This window comes from Pelecanus crispus, chromosome 2, assembly GCF_030463565.1.
Source record: "Pelecanus crispus isolate bPelCri1 chromosome 2, bPelCri1.pri, whole genome shotgun sequence".
Lineage (NCBI taxonomy): Eukaryota > Metazoa > Chordata > Aves > Pelecaniformes > Pelecanidae > Pelecanus > Pelecanus crispus.
In genome coordinates this window covers 22,553,885-22,576,481 of record NC_134644.1, presented here as the reverse complement: position 1 = coordinate 22,576,481, position 22,597 = coordinate 22,553,885, and the positions used below count along the sequence as shown (strand labels likewise).

The following is a 22,597-nucleotide window of genomic DNA, read 5'->3' as shown; positions in this document are numbered from 1 at the left end:
TTTGAGCATGTATATGTCATGACATTAGCAAATAGTGGCTGTGATAGAAAACGTAAATATGGGAAGGCAGATGTAACACTTTTCAGTGTGTTTGTATTATAAAGGGCGTTAAAACAGCTTAGGTCGTGGTTTAACCCAGTCAGCAACTAAGTATCCCACAGCCGCTTGCTTACTCTCCCCCGCCACCCCGGTGGAGTAAGAGAGAGAACTGGGGGGGAAGTAAAACCCATGGGTTGAGATAAAGGCAGTTTAATAGGACAGCAAAGGAAGAGAAAATAATAATAATAATGACAAAAGAATATACAAAGCAAGTGATGCACAATGCAATTGCTCACCACCTGCTGACCGATGCCCAGCCAGTCCCCAAGCAGCAATCGCTGCCCCCCAGCCAACTCCCCGCAATTTATATACTGAGCATGACGTCATATGGTATGGAATAGCCCTTTGGGCAGTTTGGATCAACTGTTCTGTTTGTGCCCCCTCCCAGCTTCTTGTGCACCTGGCAGAGCATGGGTAGCTGAGAAAGTCCATGACTAGTTTCAGCACTACTTAGCAACAACTAAAACTTCAGTGTGTTATCAGTATTATTCTCATATTAAATGCAAAACACAGCACTACGCCAGCTACTAGGAAGAAAAATAACTCTATCCCAGCTGAAACCAGGACAGTATGTCTAGAGTTAAACTGGTTTTGGTTCCTGGATTTGAAGATTGTCTTCTTTATGACATCTAGCTATAAGTTCCTAAATTTACCTTAAAATTACTAATTTAAAAAAAAAAAAATTAAAGTCTACTAGCATATTAGAGCCTTTTTAAACAGCTTTTGAGTAAAAGAAGAGCTTGTAAGCCATTAATGATGATGATGTCTCTTCACCTGGATTTTTTTAATGGTGCATTCTGCATAAACATACATGGGCTGAGAGACAGGGAGAGATTTTTGGGGAATGTAGATATTGATGAACTTGCAGTCTGGCAGAAATGCTAATGTCTTAAACATTTGTTTTTAAATACTGTTTTCAGCAGGACTTCTTAAATTCTTGTTAGTCATTGTTCAGCTTACAGAGAAGCTGCACGTCTGGTTTGTGAAGACCTTTGAGTGAAGCTCCTTCAAAACAGAAAAGGGTAAAGCACTTTGCATAAGAACCCAAAATCAGAAAGAAATCTAGACTTTTGTGGTAACAAGTCAGCTCAGAGAAACCAAATCTGCTGTAGATATAAAGGCAGCTTTCTCAAAACATCAATAAAGTCAGCTACCCTTAAATGCTATGCTCACAGTATCACTCTGGTTCGTTCAATGATTATTGAGGGAGCTTGTTAAAAAAGACACTAAAAGGGACAGCAAAGAAAAATATATCCATACAGGTGGCATGGATACTATTAGAAGTAAACAAGCATCAAACAAATATCTGAAGTAATGTCCAAATGAAAAAGATAGAAAAGATGAAATATTTTGGACACAGTAAGGATGACAAAAAAAGTTTAAAAAAACCTAGCAATAATTCCTCAAACATATGAGGAGAAGACAACCCTGGCAGAGTCTGTAGGGCCACTTGATGGTTACAATATAAAGAAAGCATGTAAGAAAGTAAGAAATAGGAGAAAGGCAGAAAATAAAGTGCTAGGATAGTTTGTGTGTGTTCACTGTGAAAGAAACTACAGAGGTACCCAAGCAATGGCCTTTCTTTCTGGATAATCTGTCTGAAATTAAAGTGCCAGTCAAAGAGATTATGGCACAATTAGGTAATTGAAGTGTTATCAAGCATTAAGAACTAAGTACATTTCACCCAGGCTCTACCAGCTTGCTCTAGGCTTCTATCTTCCCTAGGTTAAACAGTTGGCTTAAGATTTAGCTGAAAGTTTCAGGGTTATTTTATCTCAGTGTATTCATCCATGCTTATGTTAAATGTATGGTTTTGTGCATCCTTTCTTTTACGTTTTGTCTCTGTTACAAGTTACAGATGCAAGTCTGGGCTCAGACTTAACAGTTTTATCTTGTTTATTTGCTTCTTTTGGTGTAACCATCTGTGTCCATGGTTTGTCATATTCTTTGTTGCTGTTCTGGGAATATGGGACGGTTTCTTCTATCAAGCAAAAAGCAAATCAGACATAGCTCTCCATATTCCCCTATTGTTATGTTCTGTTGGTGGATTTTCAGTCATTTCTGTCATGCCTAGGTCCTTGAATATTTGCAAATATCTTTTGTCTTCATTGTATTCATCAAAACATTCTATCAAAAAATGTCTTCCTTCTGTTTCTTTGTCACATTTGATCTATATCATTTTATCATTGATGTTTCTGACCCACATAAACCATATGTATAGTGAACTCCTATTTTCTTTGATCTCTTAAATGTTATTTGGTCTTCCATATTTGTGGAATGATTTTCTCTGAAGCAGCATTAATAACTGTAGATTTCTATGTGTTTTGCTTAATTATCCACAAGATCTCATCTTTTTAGAAGCCCTAACCAACAATAATACTAACTTGCCTGCTTAGTAATTTTTTCATTCTTTCTAACAAATGATGTATAACTTAATGTGACAGAACCCTTAAAGAAGAAGAAAAAAATCAAAAAGCTCCCATATCATCCATAAATAAACATTTATGTAATCTTATTCTCCAAGAGACTTCCTTTGATTCTGAAATGTGCATTTTCTATAGTGTAATGATATGGCCACTGGAAGTTGTGATAAGATGGTATAAAATAATGGTAGAATTCTGATAGTCATGTCTGGTGGGGTTTTTTTTGTTTGTTTGTTTGTTTTAATTCCATGTATATAATTGAAAATTATTGATTAGAAAAATCTTGAAATAATTTCTTAATATTTCCCATTTAATGCCTGTTATAATCACAGGACTCAAAAATGTCATTTTGTGATTTAATGAGGATTATTTTTAAAGTGCAGAAGAGGAAAACCGGATGTTTCTTCATTTTAACATAATAAATATTTGTCAATTTACATTCATTCATACATGACACCCACTCCTTTCTTTCCTTTATTTTGTATAATACACATTTTCTAAAATATCTCTGCTCCTTTAAATGTAGAATTGAAGAATGCAGCTGAATATATTTTTAAAATCTTTTTCACTGCAGTAGTTTGTGTTTCAGAGATTTCCTCCTTTTAGCAATATCATAGTGTCTCAGTAATCCGTGATATTTAACTTAATTGCTATTATAACTAGAGGAAGTGTTTCGTTATCATTAGCACACTTGCTGAGGTTCAGGAAATAAGGGATTTGATTTCTGACTCCAGCATCAATTCCCTAAAAGATCTTGCAGAAGGCTTGTTACTGCTTTGTGTGCTCTGTGTTCTTGCTCTGCAACATGAGGATTGTGAGGTCTGTCTTCAGTGCCCCCTCCCTTGCTTTGAGTGCTTTGGCTGCAGTGTCTTTAGAGGGAAATACTTGTTTTACTGAATATATTTCATATAAGGATGGTTTGGTTGTTCCTGTGGGACTGCTGTTTTACCCAACTGATATAAAGCAAATACCCCATCTTGTACTCTGCCTCTCCATGCCCCTTTCCTAGCCTTCTTTCTAGAATATCAGTGATGTATTAGCAATGTTTTATTTCCTTTTCATACTGCAAATCTTATTTAGTAATGTCCTATACAGAGATAAAGCAAAATGTCTCTTTTCTCATTTCAGCTGCTGCATGTGATTTTGAAAGAGAGAGCTGCGGTTGGATTGAAACTGCAAATGCAGATGAATTTGATTGGGTAAGAAGTTCCAGTAGTGCTCTTGCACCTGCTTTTCAGAAGCAAGCTCCTCCACATGATCACACCTACAACAAATCTGAAGGTAAGACAAGCCAGGCCTAGAAAGAGAGAAGTGGAATAGATACATGTGCTCTTTAATCAGATTATAAGTGGAGGCCACAAATGCTTTAAAAAACTTTAGAAACACTTTCTTTATTTGGCCTGAAAAGTTGTTTTCTGTTTTATTTTGATAGGTCATTTTATGTTCATTCTGAAAAACAGCAGCAGCATTTCACAAGTAGCTCAGCTACGAAGCCCGAAGTTCAGACAAACTGGATCAAATTGCACATTGTCCTTTTGGTATGAAATAATTTAAAGTTCATGGATCATCTCAAATTGTTTCTCTTGGACTGAAATTGAAGTTATAGTTTGCCATAGACATACCTTCTTCTGCAGTATTTATTTCTTTTTATTCTTTAATCATATCTTTATTGTGAACAATATGCAGAAATAAGCTGAAGCACTTGGACAACAGAACTGAAACATGGGATGACTTTGTTGTCAGGCTGTGAGCAAAATTATATTAAAGGATTGTGTCTGCATATACCTGGACAAATACCACAGTCATTTTGCTAACGTTTCTACTTTGGTTAAGTAAATTTGAAAATGTTGTGCAATTTTGTTCAAGAACAGGAAACCATCCAAAAATCTAGTAGCTCCTTGAGTCACCTACAATATCCAAAATTAGACTGTATCATCTTTAAGCGAAAGCTCCAATGCAAGAATTGGAGCTTTGCTTCCAATCCTTTCTTTATATACATAGAAAAAAAACTAAAACCCCTTTCAGTTATTGTCTTGTCTCAATCTTTGTGCAGTCTTGTCAAAGAGAGACAGAAAAACTAAACTGTGATAATTTCTTGACTAAGGTCAAAAGTGGTGCTACTGCTTAAATAAATATTTGGCCTGACTTTGATATTATTAAGTGCAGTTTTTCTCAGTAATGTCAAATACATTTGCCATAGGAAGAGGAAATCTCTTTTTATCAAACACTCAAGACTTGAAGTTGGAGTATAGGTCTGGAAATTACAAGTTGTTGGTTCTGTTCCTGGTTCTGTTCCCCGTTTTGTTGTACAGTTGCTCACCTAAATATTTATGATTTTTAAATGCTTTAAGATCCTCCAAAAATGCTGTAAAGTGTAACGTTAACAATAACTAACATAGATAGAAGGTGTACTTTTGTATTCAGCAAGTGTTCTGTTTTTCCTTCTTGAAACTTTACAATTATGTACTGAATTAAATTTATAAAAAACACTTTATGCATCTGAGTGAGCAGTGCTCATTGCTTAATATGAAAACAAATGTGTCTCTTCAGCTATGGGTTTTAATTAAATGAAGTATGCTGCTTCTCTCACAATCTTCAATTCTTGAAATGAGTCCTGGACTGATACAGCAGCCTACCCTACCATCATACAGAAAGTGGATTGAATTACAGGTAAACTGGAAGTAGGCAGTGTGGACTTCCTATGTTTCACGGAGTGATGACAGAAAAGATACTGGCCATTATACATCAAGTGGTCCATTCTCATTATTTGCAGCATTAACCTTTTTTTGTCATTTTAGGTATTACAATTACGGCCAGTCGGTTGGGGCAGCAGAGATGCAGTTGCTTGTGGACGGGCTGAAGCAGCCTACTGTCCTTTGGAGGGCATATTACAACGAGGGAAATCAATGGCTGAAAGCAGTCATTCAGCTTGGACGCCTTCTACATCCTTTCCAATTATCACTTGATAAAATCAGTCTGGGTTTTTATGACGGCGTCTCAGCAATTGATGATATTATATTTGAAAATTGTGCTCTTCCACCTCCAGCATTAAGTTGTGAAGGTCCTAATCATTTCTGGTGCAGAGACACAAAAGTGTGTATTGACAGTTTATTGGTCTGTGATCTTGTGGATAACTGTGGGGATGGATCGGATGAAGATAACTGTAGTAAGTACTTTCTATTGTTGCTTATTTTATATCAAACCAAAATTTACTTGCCAAATTCATCCCTGGAGTAAAAAAGCACAGTACTGTTACAACTTCTCAGTGTCACAGCCAGTGATGATTCAACTGAATATATTTACTGATGAAACAGACTGAAAATTTTTAACTTAAATCCATATGATGAGTTACAACTGAGGGTAAATGGAATTCAATCTCCTTTATCCAAATGAGCCTTGTTTTTTTAACTTTTGTAAAACACACACATGCATTACAAGTTTATTTTAAAAGGGAGGATTCACAGTCTGCCAGTTGATTTGGGTTAACATGCTGTCTTTGATTATACTGATGGACGTACAGTGGAAGATGTATATGGACTGAGAGGAGTGTATGTCCTATATCTTTTTATGGCCTATACACTTTCTACCTAGAAAATGCTAAAATATCTGTACTAGAAGATACTACTCATGCTGGGCATAATTGTTCCTTTGAAAGAAAGAACATGTAAGTACTAAGGAAAGCTATGGGTCATTCACATTTTTGACATTCGCCTTGCAGTGCTGAAGGGTGCTGTTGATGATTTTCTCCCTGAAGCATGCATTCATAAATTTTAAGAACTCAAGAACATTAATATAAAGTAAAATTAACTAGCAGTTGATTTACCACATCCTGAGGTAACTAAATTATGCAAATCACAATGAGTTTGAGAAACAGGGGACACCTTACATGCTTGAGGGGATGCCAGCTTGCACTGCTATTTGCCGAATATCAACTTAAAACTGATCTGAATTTAAAAGAAAGTGCAGGCTTCCAGCCTATCTCAGTTTTCCCACTTGTAAAATGTCTATCTTCTTTATAACCCAATTTGAGGTCTATAGTAAGGAAGTACTATATGACTTGCAGTTTTAAACATCATGAAAAATAACAGCTTAATTAAAGTACAAAAGAATGTTATTATGTCAGATACTGTTTATGAAAGGCAGATGCAAAGACAAAATGCAAGTTCTCTACCTCCAATAGACATTTTATTTTTTTACACTAGAAGTAATTGGTCTAATCAATATATTTTGCCTTGGTGTCAAATAATAAAGTGCAGTTGCCTTATAAATGCCTCTTTTGAATTTAGCTTTGATAAAGCTATCACACTACTATTATTGAGGATAATAAAGATCTAAAATACAACCCATTTTTAAGACTACTCCTGCCATGCAAAAACATATTAGGTCACTTATTACACATACCTACAAAACTATCCTGTGGTTTATTTCATCCAATTAACCTCAGTTTTAAGTCCTTTACTCAGTTAAATGTCAGTTAAAAACCTGCGTGTTTTAATTATAAAAGTACATAATTTTAATAATATGAATAATAAAATGTTATTCACAGTTCTGTTTATTCAAGAAGTTAATTATGTACAGCTTGCCATATATATGTTGATAGAGGAGGTAATTAAGTAAAGATTTATTTTTCTTTTTTCATCCAGGCAAGTGTATATTTATTCTTCAGAGGGGAAATTTTGCAAGGAAAAGAAGATATGCATTTTTCTCTATATTAGAACGAAATTTTTGAAAGGAGAAAAAGATATTGGAGCACAATCACCTTGTGATACTGTTTTCGTTTGACAGTCTGTTCTGTTTACATTTCAGACCCTGACCTGAAGTGTAACTTTGAAGATGGGTTGTGCAATTGGGAGCAGGACGTTGAAGATGACTTTGACTGGATCAGAATACAGGGTCCAACCCCCACAGTTAATACAGGCCCGTTAAAGGATCACACGACAGGCACAGCTGGGGGCCACTACCTCTACATGGAATCCTCCGAGCCACGCCAATTCCAAGATAAAGCAGTTTTGCTTAGTCCTCTCTTCAACCCTTCCGGCAACGGAACCTGCATTTTCCGCTTTCATTATCATATGTTTGGAAAGCAAGTTTACAAGCTGTCAGTCTTCCAGAGAACTGTGAGTAATAGTAAGGGACAGCTGTTGTGGTACAAGTTTGGAAATCAAGGAAACAGATGGATCAGACAGACACTCTACATCAGCACCTCTAAGCCATTTCAGGTATGATACTTCTAGGTTGCAAAGTGCTTATTTACTGCATCGTAAAACACTGCAAGTATGTAAATGACTGTGCGATCTCAAAGATATTTGTAACTGTCTGATCACATTTATTTTGAAATACATTTGTAGGGTTTTTTTTGATGAAACATGTCTGAAATACTTATTTTTTGTTGAATTTACTTTTCCCCCTAAAACACTTGGGTTTAATGTTTTGAACAGGGACATGTGGTATTTAAAGTAGATGCTATTTTTGGTTTTCAAGCATTTGGTGAAACAAACTTATCTGAATCTGCTACAGAACAGCTCGGCAAAAACTTTGATTCATTCATGAAAAAAGGACTGTTAAAAAAAAAAAAAATCCTCTTCCCTGCCTTACTTTTCCAGAGTTACATATACTTTAACTACATAATGCCAGAAAAAATATCAGTTCAAAATACTTGGGTACAAGTTTAGGGCAACAATCAAATATCATTTGGAAGCAGATATGATTATAGTAAGTTACAGATACAGATCTTGATTTATTTTATCACCTTTTTAAAATTGTATATGTTATTAACCTTTCACTATGTGTGATCTGTTTATTCTGGTCAGGTTAATGAACCTACAGGTTTATTAGTGGAGACATTAGTTCATTTTAGTGCCAAGCGGTCATAAAATTAATTTTAAAAACCCTCAAAATGTATTATAAAAAGAAACAGCTTCCTTTTAAATCTGATATAATGCAATATTTTCTTTGGATTGTCCCACATTTATTTCCCAAAAGATTATTTTTAGGTGGAGAGAAGTTCTATCTTCTTTGGAGGAAAAGGCTTTAATAGTAAATTTGGTTCCACTAAGGCACCTGGAACGAGAGTGCTCATTTTTTGTCAAGACCCTTTTAGCAATGTAGAGGAGTATCAACATAATGCTAACAAAGGCTTTTTTTTTTTTTTTTTTTTTTTTTTTTTAAAGTAAGAAAACATATCCTATGTCTGGTAGTTAGTATAAAGATCTATAAACCCATGTATCCTATATTTGGCATCCTGAGGGTTAGGAAGATCTGTTCAGTAGCTGAAAATATTTTTAATATGTTAGTGTTATAGGGTTTTCTATTGTACTTGCCCAGTTCTGTGCAGGGAATGCAAAGATCTTATATTCTTTTGACATAGTTTTCTTTTTCATAGTCATCTTTGAGGGGTGTGAGGTGTAAGGTATAATCTGATAGTTTGTTCTGAAGAAAGAGATCAAGATTTGATGTTCTTTATTGTGTATTGCGTTTCTTATGATGGAGCTTGCTGTGTTACAACCTATGACCCTTCAAAACTCAGAAATTTTGAAGAGAACAAGTTGTTATTCTGTTGCTAATACGTTGCCAAGTGCTGACCGCTTTCCAGTCTTCCCTTTAAGTGCACAGCGTTTGGATACTTCCAGGGCTAAAGACAGGTGGGGGGAAAGGTCTTCACACTCTGTCACCACTTTTTCTTTGAAGTATTTCTACTGAGATGCATACTAGAACAGCCTCTAAGTTAGTTTTGGGCTGTCTACTGGCCAGGTAACAGTATTAAAGTTGTAGCCTCTATGTTTACTATGTTGTGTTCCCTACACCCTATAAAATTAGTGGTTCAGTGTTTTCTCACCACATGCTTAAAGTCTTGTAGATCACCTCCATGCTTCAAAGGAAATATTTAGATTCATTCAAGAATAGATTTTTTTTCTTGACAGTCTAAAAATAAGATAGAACTTTTTAATAATTTTGTGGTCAAAAATACATGTCTTGACTACCTAATCTCCTCTGTCTCTAGCTAGAGCATCTCATCAGCTGTTTTAGGATTTTCAGAGATTCCTAGTGAATAGAAAATGTTAGACTCTAGGACCAAAGATGGCCTAAGTGTTTGTAACACAGACCTTCATTTTGCTTTTTCTCTTCTAAATGTAAGAGATGATCATATATCTGAGACAGCTGATACCACCTCTTCCTCTTTCCTCCTTATGTACATCTGTCATTTGTTTACCACATTCCAAGAAAGAATCACTATGAATAGCAAATCCCTCAAGTTAACATTTTGAGTTTATTTACTAGCATGGGAAGCCAACTTTGGGAGCATATAAACAATTGCGCTTATATACTAACTGTTAGGATAAGGAGGAGTTCTCAACCAAAAATTCAAAGCAGCAAAAAAAGATAATTGAGGACCTCTGGAAAGCCAGATCCCCTTTTGAAAGTTTGGAACTCTATAGATATGAAACTGTAGGGCCTTTAATTGAATGCTCTGACAGAAACCCAAAGGGAACAGCACATGAAGACTTCCTTTGCTCACACCAGCTTCCACTAAACCTCAGAATCTTAAATTTCTCAAGAAACCTTTGTTCTAGCTGCCATCAAACCATGGCTGAAGTTTGTTGCTGTTCCATCAAATGTTTTCCAGTGTGTTAAATGTGACATCAGTGAGCAGAACAGGAGTAGCTGGATGAGTGAAAAGGGAAATTTAGATGTAACTTCTTTAAATGAAAGGAATGTAGTTTTCTGAGCCAAAATTAAGCCTCTCTCTCGAATAATGATGCTGACAAGTAATAAAACCAGTCCAAAATACACATGCTTACAAAACTCAGTTTTGCAGCTTTAGTGATCTAGAGTTTCCCTTTGAATTCAGAACTACTATGACACAGAAATCTGCAAAGGATTTAATAATCTGCAAGAAATTATACTAATTTGGGGGGGTGGTGGTGCTGTAAAAATTTCAAGTTAAAAATATATTCCTTTTCAAGCTATTCCATTTTATTATATGCAATACTTGTTTCAATATGAGAAAGAATAGGTTGTTGAGTGTACTTGTCTCTTTACTTGATCTACATTTATTTTAATCTTACATAAAGAAGAAGTTTACTTACAGGTCTTTTACTACCTTTTCAATTTTATCATCCTTGAATAATCATAATACCTGAAATAGTTTCTGTTCAGAAGAAAGTGCAAAGATTCTATTTTAACATTTTAGATAAATGTAGCTGTCTTAGCTTGCTCTATTCATTCAAATTTCTGTGGATACAGAAAAAGGAAATGTTGATATTATGTGAACAATGGTGTCTGTATCTCAGTCCTTTTGGGCAGTGTAGTCTTCTTTTAGTCACGATATAAATCTTGTCTCTACTGTGTTCATCATAGGATATCTAGGGCAACTTTATTGTACTGCAGAACATGTTAAAAAAAAAAAAAAAAAAGAATTACCTTTACCCCAATCCAGTTCACTTTTTGTTCATCTACAATATGCATGTTTATCTCTGTGAACAAAGATGGTTATAGATCTCTGATACTCCAAAGCATACATAATACATAAAGAAGTCTCATATTCTGTGATGATTTTATAATGATCAGTCTATTTTTTTAAGTTGGTTGTTATGAAACTTAAAAATGCAAATACACTGTTTAAGTACATGATTAATTATTAATGCTATATTGAGTATAATTACTAACAATTTTAGTATTTTGAGTATCATATATAAAACCTTACATCTCCCTTCAAATATAAAATTTCTCCCTTCAAGTGTGAAAAACAAGGACCAAAATCAGGAGAAAGTAAATCATAAAAATTTGTTCAAAAATACTAGCTTAAGGAAGTTTATATGCAAAATAAAATTGCAATTAAGTAGATATAAAATACATTTGGTATTTTACTATTTTACAAGTGGTTAAGAAAAGTAAGCAACCAAATCCACTGCAATAATTTTACTCATATTATCAACTGGTATTAGCTTAGAAAGTAATGGAATATTGATTGAAAATTAGAATGATATATTTGCTATGGATATAGAATAGCACTGTGTTCTACAAACACAAATACAAGCCAACCTTCTTTCTCCAGCTACTATTTTTAGTACCTGTTGTGCTATTTTTATGTTCTTCTCGGTGTAGAATCCAAACTGTTTGTATTTTAAGGGCCTGATTCTGAAACTTGTATGACTGAGTATATTGATAATGGTGCAAATTAGATTTCTCAAGCTCCTGAGCAGCATTTTAAACTAGATATAACGGTTTGGAATATGAGAAAACATGGGAAGACATGATGGTTGAAGCACAGTGGATACCTTTCCAGGGTTTTTTTGTACATTGCTGTTTGTACCTTTGATACTCTAGCATGTTTTCAGGTGCAGTGGTTGCACCATTCATTGCTAATAATTTAAACCAAGACAATTTTGTATATTCAAAGTTTTGTCAGTTTGGGGAAAAAATACATGTTCAGAAAAGGGCAACAAGGCTGGTGAAGGGTCTAGAGAACAGGCCTTATGAGGAGCAGCTGAGGGAACTGGGACTGTTTAGCTTAGAGAAGAGGAGGCTGAGGGGTGACCTTATCGCTCTCTACAACTACCTGAAAGGAGGTTGTAGCGAGGTGGGTGTTGGTCTCTTCTCCCAAGTAGCTAGCGATAGGACGAGAGGAAATGGGCTCAAGCTGCACCAGGGGAGGTTTAGGTTGGAAATTAGGAAAAATTTCTTTACGGAAAGGGTGGTCAAGCATTGGAACAGGCTGCCCAGAGAGGTGGTGGAGTCACCATCCCTGGAGGTGTTCAAAAAATGGGTAGATGTGGCACTTTGTGACATGGTTTAGTCTAGTCTACCCTTGATTGGCTTAGAGTAGACTTGGTAGTATAGGTTAATGGTTGGACTGGATGATCTTAAAGGTCTTTTCCAACCTAAATGATTCTATGATTCTATGATTCTGTCCTGGAATGGACCTCTATTTTGTTAAAGCAAAATGTGACTTGTGTCTTGCATTCTTCTGATGTTCTGAATAGCCCCATCCCTTATTCAGGATGAACTATCAAAGCATAAGTGCTGACTGGCCCTATTTCAGACATTCTCATATAAAGGACTTTGATGTTGGCTTTTTACTGTGGGTTGCAAATGTATCAAAAAGAATTGACTTAGTTGTACTATAAAATGCTTTTGTCTCATTTAGTGTTACATAGTATGATGTGAGTTGTCACTGCAGCATCTGCAAGGAAGAAATGTTCAGTAAGACTGTAGTTACAGCTCTTTTTTTGGTTGTAAATCCTAGAACCCCTAGGGATTCCCACATGTCATCTTCCTTTTTTAGTTCTTCAGCTCATACGATCTGATATAGCAGCCACCCAGTGCTGAACAGGGAGGCATTCCCTGTTGCAATCACTGAGCATGATTTCTAGATCAGGAAACATCTTTGAGAATCACTAGGGTCCCCTTACCCATACGGACATGAATCTATGAAAGTCAGCCTTCAGGAAGGTTTTATTTTACTTTGCTACAGCAGGATATTCATCGAGTGAAGCATTACAAGCATCATCAGTCCCAGCTTAGACTGAGCCACCTTGGAAGTATTACCCCAGCAGTTGTTAGTTGTCTGTTGAAGAGGAAGCCTTGGGTCATTGCCAAAGAAATCCTTAATAAAATTAATATATTTCACAATACTTTGGATGAAAGAGAAAATTAATTCTGAAATAATTTTCTAAGTTACTCACAGCCCTAATAACATATTATTCATGATCTGTGACAATATCATCAAATATAATATCAGTTGTATGGTGGGTCAAATGAGAAGGGTGAAGTGCCAATCCTAATTAATTCTGACACATAAATACTCAAGTATACTTCTTGAATGGTGCTAAATCAAGAATCAACTTTATTTTTTAGCAGTAGTATTTGTCTGAAGACAGGTAAGAATCTGAAGGAAGTTTTCTTCATTTCTGAGACACTAGATTAAGGTGATTGATTTTTTTTTTTTTTCCCCTTTTAATACATTCATTTAAATATTCATTTTTCATCTTTTCATTTCTGTTATGGAGAAATAGGGTATATTGTACCTTTTCTTACAAAAATTTTCAAATTCAAAGGCAAATTAGCTCACTCCAAATACTTTTTATTTTCAGTTACTCATCATCTTTTAACCATAGAATTAGTTATGGAGGCACCTATTTGCAGTTGAGTTTTTAACCTTGATTATAGGGTTGTGTTATGTTTTCCTTAATAATACCCAGCTACTTCTTGTATTATGGTTTTGGTATGCCCTTGACGTAAGATAAATTTGGTGTCAAATACATGTGTAGTAAACATACATTATTTGCATCCAGGCTCTTACCATTCTTCTAAAAAGAGAGCCAGGAAGGGCTAAAAATATATATTTAAGGTACTACCAGGCAGCTGGTCACAATCACAGAGGCAGTATCTACTTTCTCACCTTCTACTCCCTCCCTTTTCATTCCTCAGTGAGATGAGGTAGGGATTCTTCTTTGGGGATTCTGATGATCTGCTCTGTAATAAGTGAAGCAGGATCACAAAGCTCACTCTTCAGTTATTTCTGCAATTCCAGCTGTTTCTTGCAATTGCTTTTCTGAGAAGAGAATAGATTGATCACCACCAACAACAACAACAACTATTTCTGCAGTGAGAAACTCAGGGTTCTAGTAGAAAACTGACTTTTTGGCATAATTCTACTTTACAAACTATTTTTAAAGTGTTTTTTATTTCTGTTTCAAAGAAAAAGCCCATGCTATGGCAAATTGCAAGGTTTCAGAATTTAATATTTTTATTTCACACATCTCTAGTGGTGATAATTATATTTCATACATGAATAATATAGCAGGACTTGTTATAGTAGACTACATACACTTTGTATCAATTTAAGAAAAGATAATGACTTCTTGGCTGCCTTGTCAGCTATAATATCCTTGAAGTAAGAAAATTTCAAATTTCCTTTCCTGCATAACAAGCATCAGAACTATTGAAATTACAGGTTCTAGATCTCATATCACATTTCACAGCACCTCTGAGAGCAATTTTCAGTGCGGTTTGTAATGTTAATACTTTTTTAGATTGACTTAAGTGTAGGAGTTTTTCAGCCTTCTCTAATCATTAATTGATAAATGTCAGGTTGAAATTCTGGACGTATGCTGGTGTACTGCAGAAAATGGAGCTGATCAAACTTAGCCATATTCTACTTCTTGCATGCAGCTTTGCTGGAAAAGTGCACATAACTTTTTATTGTCCCAAAGAGAAGTATTATTTCCTAGGTGAAAAGCAATGTGAGAAAACCATGGTTCAGCCTGTTACAGTTGCATATCAGCACATGCAGCTAGGACTTACCTTTACCACTCACAGTGTTAGAAGGAAACTGGTTCTGAACAGTTTGTGCTCTTTCTTCTGTATGTCCTAATAAACAAAGCAAAGTAATTACATATTTGCCTTTATGTTAGGAACATTAAGCTGAAAAAAAAAAAAAAAACAACTTAGAAAAGTTTGACCCTTTCTACAATACTTGGATTGGATGAAGAGTGTTACTCTTGGAAAGAGAGATGGTTGAGATATAACAGAGAAACATCAAATCAACAGGGTCATAGAGAAGCTGCATAGGGAATGATCATTAATGATTTCTCTGAATATAGAGAATGAGAAGTACTCTTTGAAATTAGTAGGCAACACAATCAAAACAAAAGGAAATACTATTTTAGGATGGTCTGTTGTACAGTTCGCTGCCAACGGATGTTTTGTGTACAAAGAAGTATGAACGGAACCAATAAGTAACTTTGCAAAATATTGAAAGAAAAGTATGCTAAGGGCTACTAGCACAACAATAAGGCTATAACCTCCACCTGTGATATACTGCCAAGAGTTTGGGAGTTACCACTGCATGCCTCTTTTGTTCTCATTGTAGAAGTGGCAGCAGTCCACTGGGAGGCACACACTGCAATTAGCTGGACAGCTGACCTAACCTCTGGTACATCCGTCCTCATGCTGAGAGGCATGATGCTGCAGACAACATTCGGTGCATCGAGAGGCTCACCCTTTTTGATATTCTAACTATGATTCCAGATTTTCTGCAACTGCTTTTGCCCTTATTGAACCAGGTTTATTGTTGTCAAGTGTTGTTAGCCTTCAGCATTGATTTGATTGTCTGCTTGCTTCTTTGTTCAGGGCCTCATTTTCAGTGTGTGCTGACATACCATTAGGAGTTTGTTAATATTCAGTTGGTCAGATACATATCTTTCATTAAAACCTGGTGTTGAAAGCATCTCTGAATTTATCAAGTCCTTCTTTAAGATCTATATCACAGCTCTAATACCCACTTGAGATCATTTTTCCATTATTGCTTTTGATCCCTTTAGTAGTGATTTTCACACAAGGATTTAGTCATCATGGATTTCCACTCCAGGAACAGCTTCAATTTCAGCTTTCACTTTGTCATTCCTCATCTTTCTTCTCCTACTCTTCTCCTTTGCACTTTCCTCAATAGACTGCTGAGACCAGTATTCAGGGATTTTTTTTGGTTTTTTGGTCCTCTACAGGTTACCACATGCTTCTGTTACACCTCGCTCTGCCAGTTCTGCTCCAAATACATGGATATCCAGTCATACTTACTGCAGCTTGCTATCTCTCTTTCTGGGCACAGACTATTTTACTTCATCTCTGATTTTTGTGTTGGCTTCTTTTGCTTACATGTTGTACACCACCCTTTGGTTTTCAGATTTATATTGAGCAGTTGTTTTCTGATCTGTTTATAGTCAACATTCTCAGTTTTATTTTCACTGTGGCAATGTAAAGCCTGTGGTTGCTGGCTGACCTATACAGTTTGGTATGTAGTTGCCTCTGGAACATTTGTTTATTAATTGGCTAATTAATTTTGGTGGGGAAGTGCTACCCACATTTTTTAATTCTTCAGTGATCACAGAATCATAGAATGGTTTGGATTGGAAAGGACCTTTAAAGATCACCCAGTTCAAACCCTCTGCCTTAGGCAGGGACATCTTTCACTACATCAGGTTGCTTAAAGCCTCATCCAACCTGACCTTGAACTCTTCCAATGACAAGGCATCCACAACTTCTCTGGGCAACCTGTTGCAATGTCTTACCTCCATCACCATAAAAAGTTTCTTCCTTATGTCCAATCTAAATCTACCCTCTTTCAGTTTAAAACTCCAGGCTAAACAACCCTAACTCTCTCAGTGTTTCTTCATAGGAGAAGTGTTCCAGCACTCAGATCATTTTTGTGGCCCTCTAGACCTGCTCTAACAGGTCCATGTATTCCTGATTCTGGGGACCCCACAGCCAGATGCAGTACTCCAGGTGGTGTCTCATGAGAGCAGAGTACAGGAGGAGAATCACCTCCCTTGACCTGCTGACCATGCTTTTTTTATGCAGCCCAGAGTATAACTTACATATCTACATAGGCTAGCTAAAAAACCCCCACCAAAACCAGAAGAGTTGTTGTGTTACTGTTATTTAACTCTCAGGTCTTGTTAGAATGTGTCCTGGAAAGGTGTGATGTGCAGAGATGGTTACAGGGTTTTTGGGAGCTGTGCCAGAGGATGATGATGTCAGGCTAAATCGTATGAATTACTTCATGTCTGTACTGTTGAAGTATCAATCCCTTTTGGTATAACAGCTTTAATACTTGCACTTGTATGACCTAGGCTTCTCCACCATGTCCTGTCCTCATGACCAGGATCAAGGCCTGCCTTGGAGGACTACAGTAGGCCAGGAACAAAAGCTGGCACATGTCATGTCCATCTCATGTCCCTACTTCATGCAGATCTTATGTAGGCTCTAGCTGGGACAATGCTCAGGCTTCTTCACCAGTCCACAGTCTAGGTGAGAAACAATATGTATGTAGAGTGGACAATGAGGGAACTGGGACATTTGTGGGAACAAGTGAAAAACAACCATAAGACTCTGTCGTTGGTGGTGAACTTTGTGTTGACAGTGAAGTCTGTTCAGTGAAATACAGAGAACTTATGTCTTGAAAATGTGTGTGGTGCAATGCAATATGTTTGAAAGGCAAAAAGCAGTGTGATTTTTTTAAAAAGTAATTTCTGAACATCAGTATTGCTGTTTTTGACAAGTGGATTTCAGAGCACAGAAAACAAGGAAAACACATGGGAAGCCAGGAAAATATATTGTCCATTGTGCAAACTTTCAGGGATAATTGCATGGCTTTAGTTCAGTTCTTTGGGAAAGAAATTGCCCTTTTTTTCAGTGCTAGTACAATACTTAATATTATTAAACTGTACTCCACTCTGTGGCAATAGAAATAATTTATTCTTTGCATTATTATTTTGTTGGTATGCAGTGGAAGACCAGCCACGATGGCATAAAGCCACAACATATGCACAAATGGGACCAAGAATAAGAATTTCTAAGTTATCTGTACAATGCCTTTTTCAGTCAAAATTGTATTCTTAATTTCACATCTGTTGTTTCCTTGCTTTTTTGGGGGGAGGGAGAGAGGGGGACGGGGGACAAAGGGGCAGGGGTTGGTGTGGTTCACCTTTGTTCCCTATTTACATGCAGGAAACTCAAAGGAAATCACACAAGGTAAAAATAACCTTTCTATATGCCAATGAACTGTCAGATATTGCCCACATTTTAGATATGGAAAACCTGAAGGAATGAAAGGCTTTCAATGCCTTTCACAACCCATTGAAAGACTGTGTGAGTCGTGTGAGTTTGAGGGGAATCGTGTAAAGCAGGAATTTTGCTTTCCTGAAAATTAAGATTAGTGTCTTAAATTTGCTATTGATATTACTATATTACTTATCAGGAATTCCTGAACGGGAAAATGAGACTTGGATAACTTTGCAAAGAGAATGAAAATGTTAGTGACACTTTTCTCATTCCTTTACTGGATCTAGAAGCCACTTTTGAAAAGGTGACAAGACCACCACAGGAAAGCAGAACTTCACTGAAGCTTTAATTAAGTCTCCTTCCTTAGTTCTATTCTTTACATCAAACACAGGGGTTTTTTTTATATTATCTTTTATATTCTTTCTACGTTTATTAAGTATGCTTAGAGCAGAATTAAGAAACAATTGTAGAAACTCTACTTCCACTGAAGTATATAGCAAAACTCTCATTACCTTTAATGAAGACAGGATTTCATGGCAAATCATATGCTCTGATAATATCCCTATGTTATTGTTTTCTTACTTTGGGAGGTTAAGGCCATATACACAGGTGTAGGAGCAGCAATTCTATAGAGTTCTGTAGTCAGGCAAAATCCTTTGGATAAGGAAAGGTCCACACCTTTAGGCAAAAGATGTAATAGTGATTCCCTTGCTCACTAGCATTTGCTGCTAAACGGACAATTGACTCTGTTGCTGGCACAAATGTTTTCATAAACATTGAAAAGAAAATGATGTACGTCTTCTTCCAGGATACTCATTAGCTCAGCATGGGAGAATTAGCAATAAGCATTGCATAGATCAGATACAGGTCTGTCCATGAAGGCCCTATTCAGGCTTCGCTGGATAAAGTTGTGGAGATATCTTTATGAAGCCCTTGACGTCTTGACATGCACCAGGGTGCAAAGGGGAGGGACAAAAGTACTCAGGTCATAACAAGCTATCCTGGTTGATGTGGGGCACATCTTTTAAGACCATAAAACCCAGGAATTTGACATAGTAACTCAGCCAGAATCCTGTAATGTTATTATTTATTTATTTAATTTTAAGATCTGGGAAAACAGTGGTTGGGAGAAAGAAAGAATCTATGTAACGTGTAAGTGAATATGTGTGTGAGCTGCTGAACCTGCATACGCCTGTCATGGAAGATGACCCTAGCAGAAAAAACACACTTATGGTGAAGGAGTGGTGAGGAGATTCCATCTGAAAGTAATTCAGGGTACCTTAACATGATTAGACTCATTAAAAGCTGATCATGGAAGAACATCATCAGACTTGCCATTGCTTGGCTATTCCCATACTACAACTCACCCACTTTCGCTTGTATGTATCCTTGTCGAAACAGCCTATCAGTTAGATCCACCCTTTGGATCCTTACACTGTCTGCATAATTAACCACAAGACTATCAGAAATGACTGATGCTCAGAAAAAAACCCCTAAATTTATAGAGGACTACTAACAGGACTTGTACCTTGTATGCGGGAGAAAATTTACAGTATCTTTGGGGGATTATTTTGGACTAGATTTGGCCTTGCCCAGTTAACCATGGATGTTCTAGTATTGTCTGTGAGCATATCCTTATCTGTTAAGTATTTTCATTACTTAATGATTTTTAAGTAATTTTAAAAAATAACATCATCCATCCTCTTTAGGAAAAGAAAACATTTACTTTTTTACTATTACAAAAAGTAGAATTGCTTCAAGATATATATACATTTTGGGGCCCATGTAGCCAACTGAATAGAAATTAAATTAATTTTGAGACTGAAAAATATCTTCAGATTTGAAGTGCATTTTGTCCATTGGCATTTTGTCTATTTTACTGTGTTTTTTGTGGGTTTGAGTATGTTTTTTTAACACTTTGTATTTACCATCTGGGATGCTTTTGAAAAATTTCATTCTGCCATAATCTTGTGAAATAGAGGATGCTTCTGTAAATCTTTACAGATGAAGTTGAAGCTAACCATGACCTTAAATTGGATTAAATATAGGCTTTATCATTATAATTACTAGATAGATGTTTCCCAAGCGGGCAGGCTAACCATGTTGTTTTATAAAGCTAGAATCTTAGAAATTTTTAGGCAGTGACTATATACTTCTGCAATAATTCTTCCAACATTAATATTAGAGAATGAAAACAGGATCTTTTCTCTTGAGTGAAGTTTTGTGGCCTTAATACAGCAAAGTACTGATGCCCAGAATATGTAAACCATTATTAATATTATGCTTGTCAGCAGCCCTACTGACATCAATGAAGAGTCTAAAGCAGGATAGAAATGTGATTCTTCCCTGCATTTTAGAGAAATGCTTGGAAAAACATCATAAATCAGCATGAGGGTTCACAATCTTATAGTGAAGTGTGTTCAAGTCCTTTACTGAACTAGAAATAGTGGGTTTCAGTATCTTGTAAAACCAAGCACTGTAAACATCAAATATTTGACACAAGATTTTTCATATTTGATGTGTATGTCCTTATGATCATTGGTAAGAATTCATTTGAACACCTGTATGAAAGGACTTCATTTCAACTCTTGAAGTCTTGAGACATTAACGTCTAATGTATTTTTGATGGACGCAAAAGAAAGGGGCTGATGGGCTTTGAAGATGAGCAGTGGAATCTTGAGCTTTTCTAAGTGTATCGTTAAAATGTTGTGGTGACCTAATGTTGATAATCTTTCCAGCAGCTGATGGGCTGTCTCCACTTGTGCTTGCTTTTAGGGGCAGAAGGGCTCCACACTATGCATAGTAGCCCTGATTGCCTAGTCATTCCCCACATGAGAGGGAAAGCTGGAACATGCTGTGGCACCCCTTCTGCCAGTACACCTGTTTTTTTTCCCAAGAGAAACAATGGTGCGAAAGGTACAGAGGAAAAGTTCAGTGCCATGTAGTCAGGATGCAACTACTGGATGCCTAGATGACAGATTTGGCAAATAGTCTTAGGTCGCACAGTGACAACTCCTTTGATGGCAGCTAAGGAAGCAGAGAAATAAAACCAGGGAGGAATAAATTACCATGTTTGGACTCACTTATCAAAGACGTCAATAAGTATTCTTTGACATGAACTAGTAACTCAAGAAGTCAAAATTAAATCTAAATTTATCAGGTTTTTTTTTTTTAAATTACAACTTTTCTGAAAAAAATGTGTTTGCTTGGTAAATAGTTTTGGTTTTTTTGTGTACTTCTTGGGATATCATTATAGGAATATGTTCATGTGTTCTTGAAAAAATCGTCCTACAGTGAAGACTTATTGTGACATGATTGTTGGATGAAGATATCTTGATAAAAAGGAGCTTTGAAGCAAGGAATTTTGATACAGATTTCACATAGTTCATGGTTCTATGGCTTATCCTTTATCTGTAATTACAAAAGTTCCATCATCTCATAGGAAATTGGTTGCTTTTCATGATAAAAAGTTATGAGACATTTTCCTTTATTTATACATAGCATTAAAATATAGGAGTAGTTTACTTCAGAGATAGGCAGTGAAATGTATATGACTTTCAATCCTGCATTTGCTTTCAGTAAGTTATGACAAAAGTTTTTGATGGCAGTGTTCTGTCAGTTATTTGTACTGTTATCCACTTGTGTGGTTGTTCTTTCCTCTTCAAAACAAATCACATGGTTTCTTGCCAGAAATAATCATAGCAAACCTAGTCAAAATTAGCATGCTCTGACTACTAAAAAAATTGTTAAGTAACACAGTTTATACTTCCTGTGACAAACCTGAGATATTGTTTGGCTCTATTACTAGGTAAATACATTAGAACTAATATCAGTATTTTCTAGACATTCAGAAGTCTTCAGAATTTTGAACACCTCACAGTTCTTGGAATCAATTCCATTCTAGCTTAAACTATGCTTTTATGGAAATTAAGATTTTATTTTGCTAAACCTTCAGTGGGAACTGGCCAGTGACAGAAATGAGCATTACTGTAAAAATGGAACATTTGTACAGAACAGTAATACCCGTTGTAATACCTCTGTTAACATTTGTCATAATGTTCCTTCACCCTTCAAAAACCTATTTTGTTCAAAATCTTAAGGGATCAATCCTTTTTCTGTATATGGAATGTCATTCTAACACATTTTGCTTTTCATGGAGGTTTTTTTCCCCCCTTTTTTATGTAGCATGCCTTTTGTTACCTTTATAGATTTCATTCAGACTGGTTCTCTAGAGTTCTGAAAACTGGAGAAATTGGGAACTATTTATCCTCATTCAAATAATAAATGAGATGTGAAATGAGCTTCATGGTAGATGAGTTCCCTGGAGGTTGTTTAATAATAGCTTATGAAGTTTGCAGATTTTCAGTTGGCAAATTAATTAAAGTGGTCAATGTTTAACCACAGCTGCAGAGAGACTGTTTTATGCTGCAGCGCTAACTGATAAATTGGTCCTATTTTCAGTTTTAAGTCTATCAGAACATATACCTACACCTCTGTTACATTTTCTGTACTTT

At 36.0% G+C, this 22,597-nt stretch overlaps 1 protein-coding gene across 1 annotated transcript in view; it reads left to right on the top strand.

The window, feature by feature from the left end:
* Positions 1 to 22,597, top strand: part of MALRD1 (MAM and LDL receptor class A domain containing 1) — a 285,717-nt gene that overhangs the window by 61,256 nt on the left and 201,864 nt on the right. Inside the window, exons 14-17 of the mRNA XM_075728156.1 lie at positions 3,651 to 3,803; positions 3,955 to 4,060; positions 5,321 to 5,688; positions 7,329 to 7,741. Coding sequence (XP_075584271.1) covers positions 3,651 to 3,803; positions 3,955 to 4,060; positions 5,321 to 5,688; positions 7,329 to 7,741 — 1,040 coding nt within the window. The remainder of the gene's footprint in view (positions 1 to 3,650; positions 3,804 to 3,954; positions 4,061 to 5,320; positions 5,689 to 7,328; positions 7,742 to 22,597) is intronic.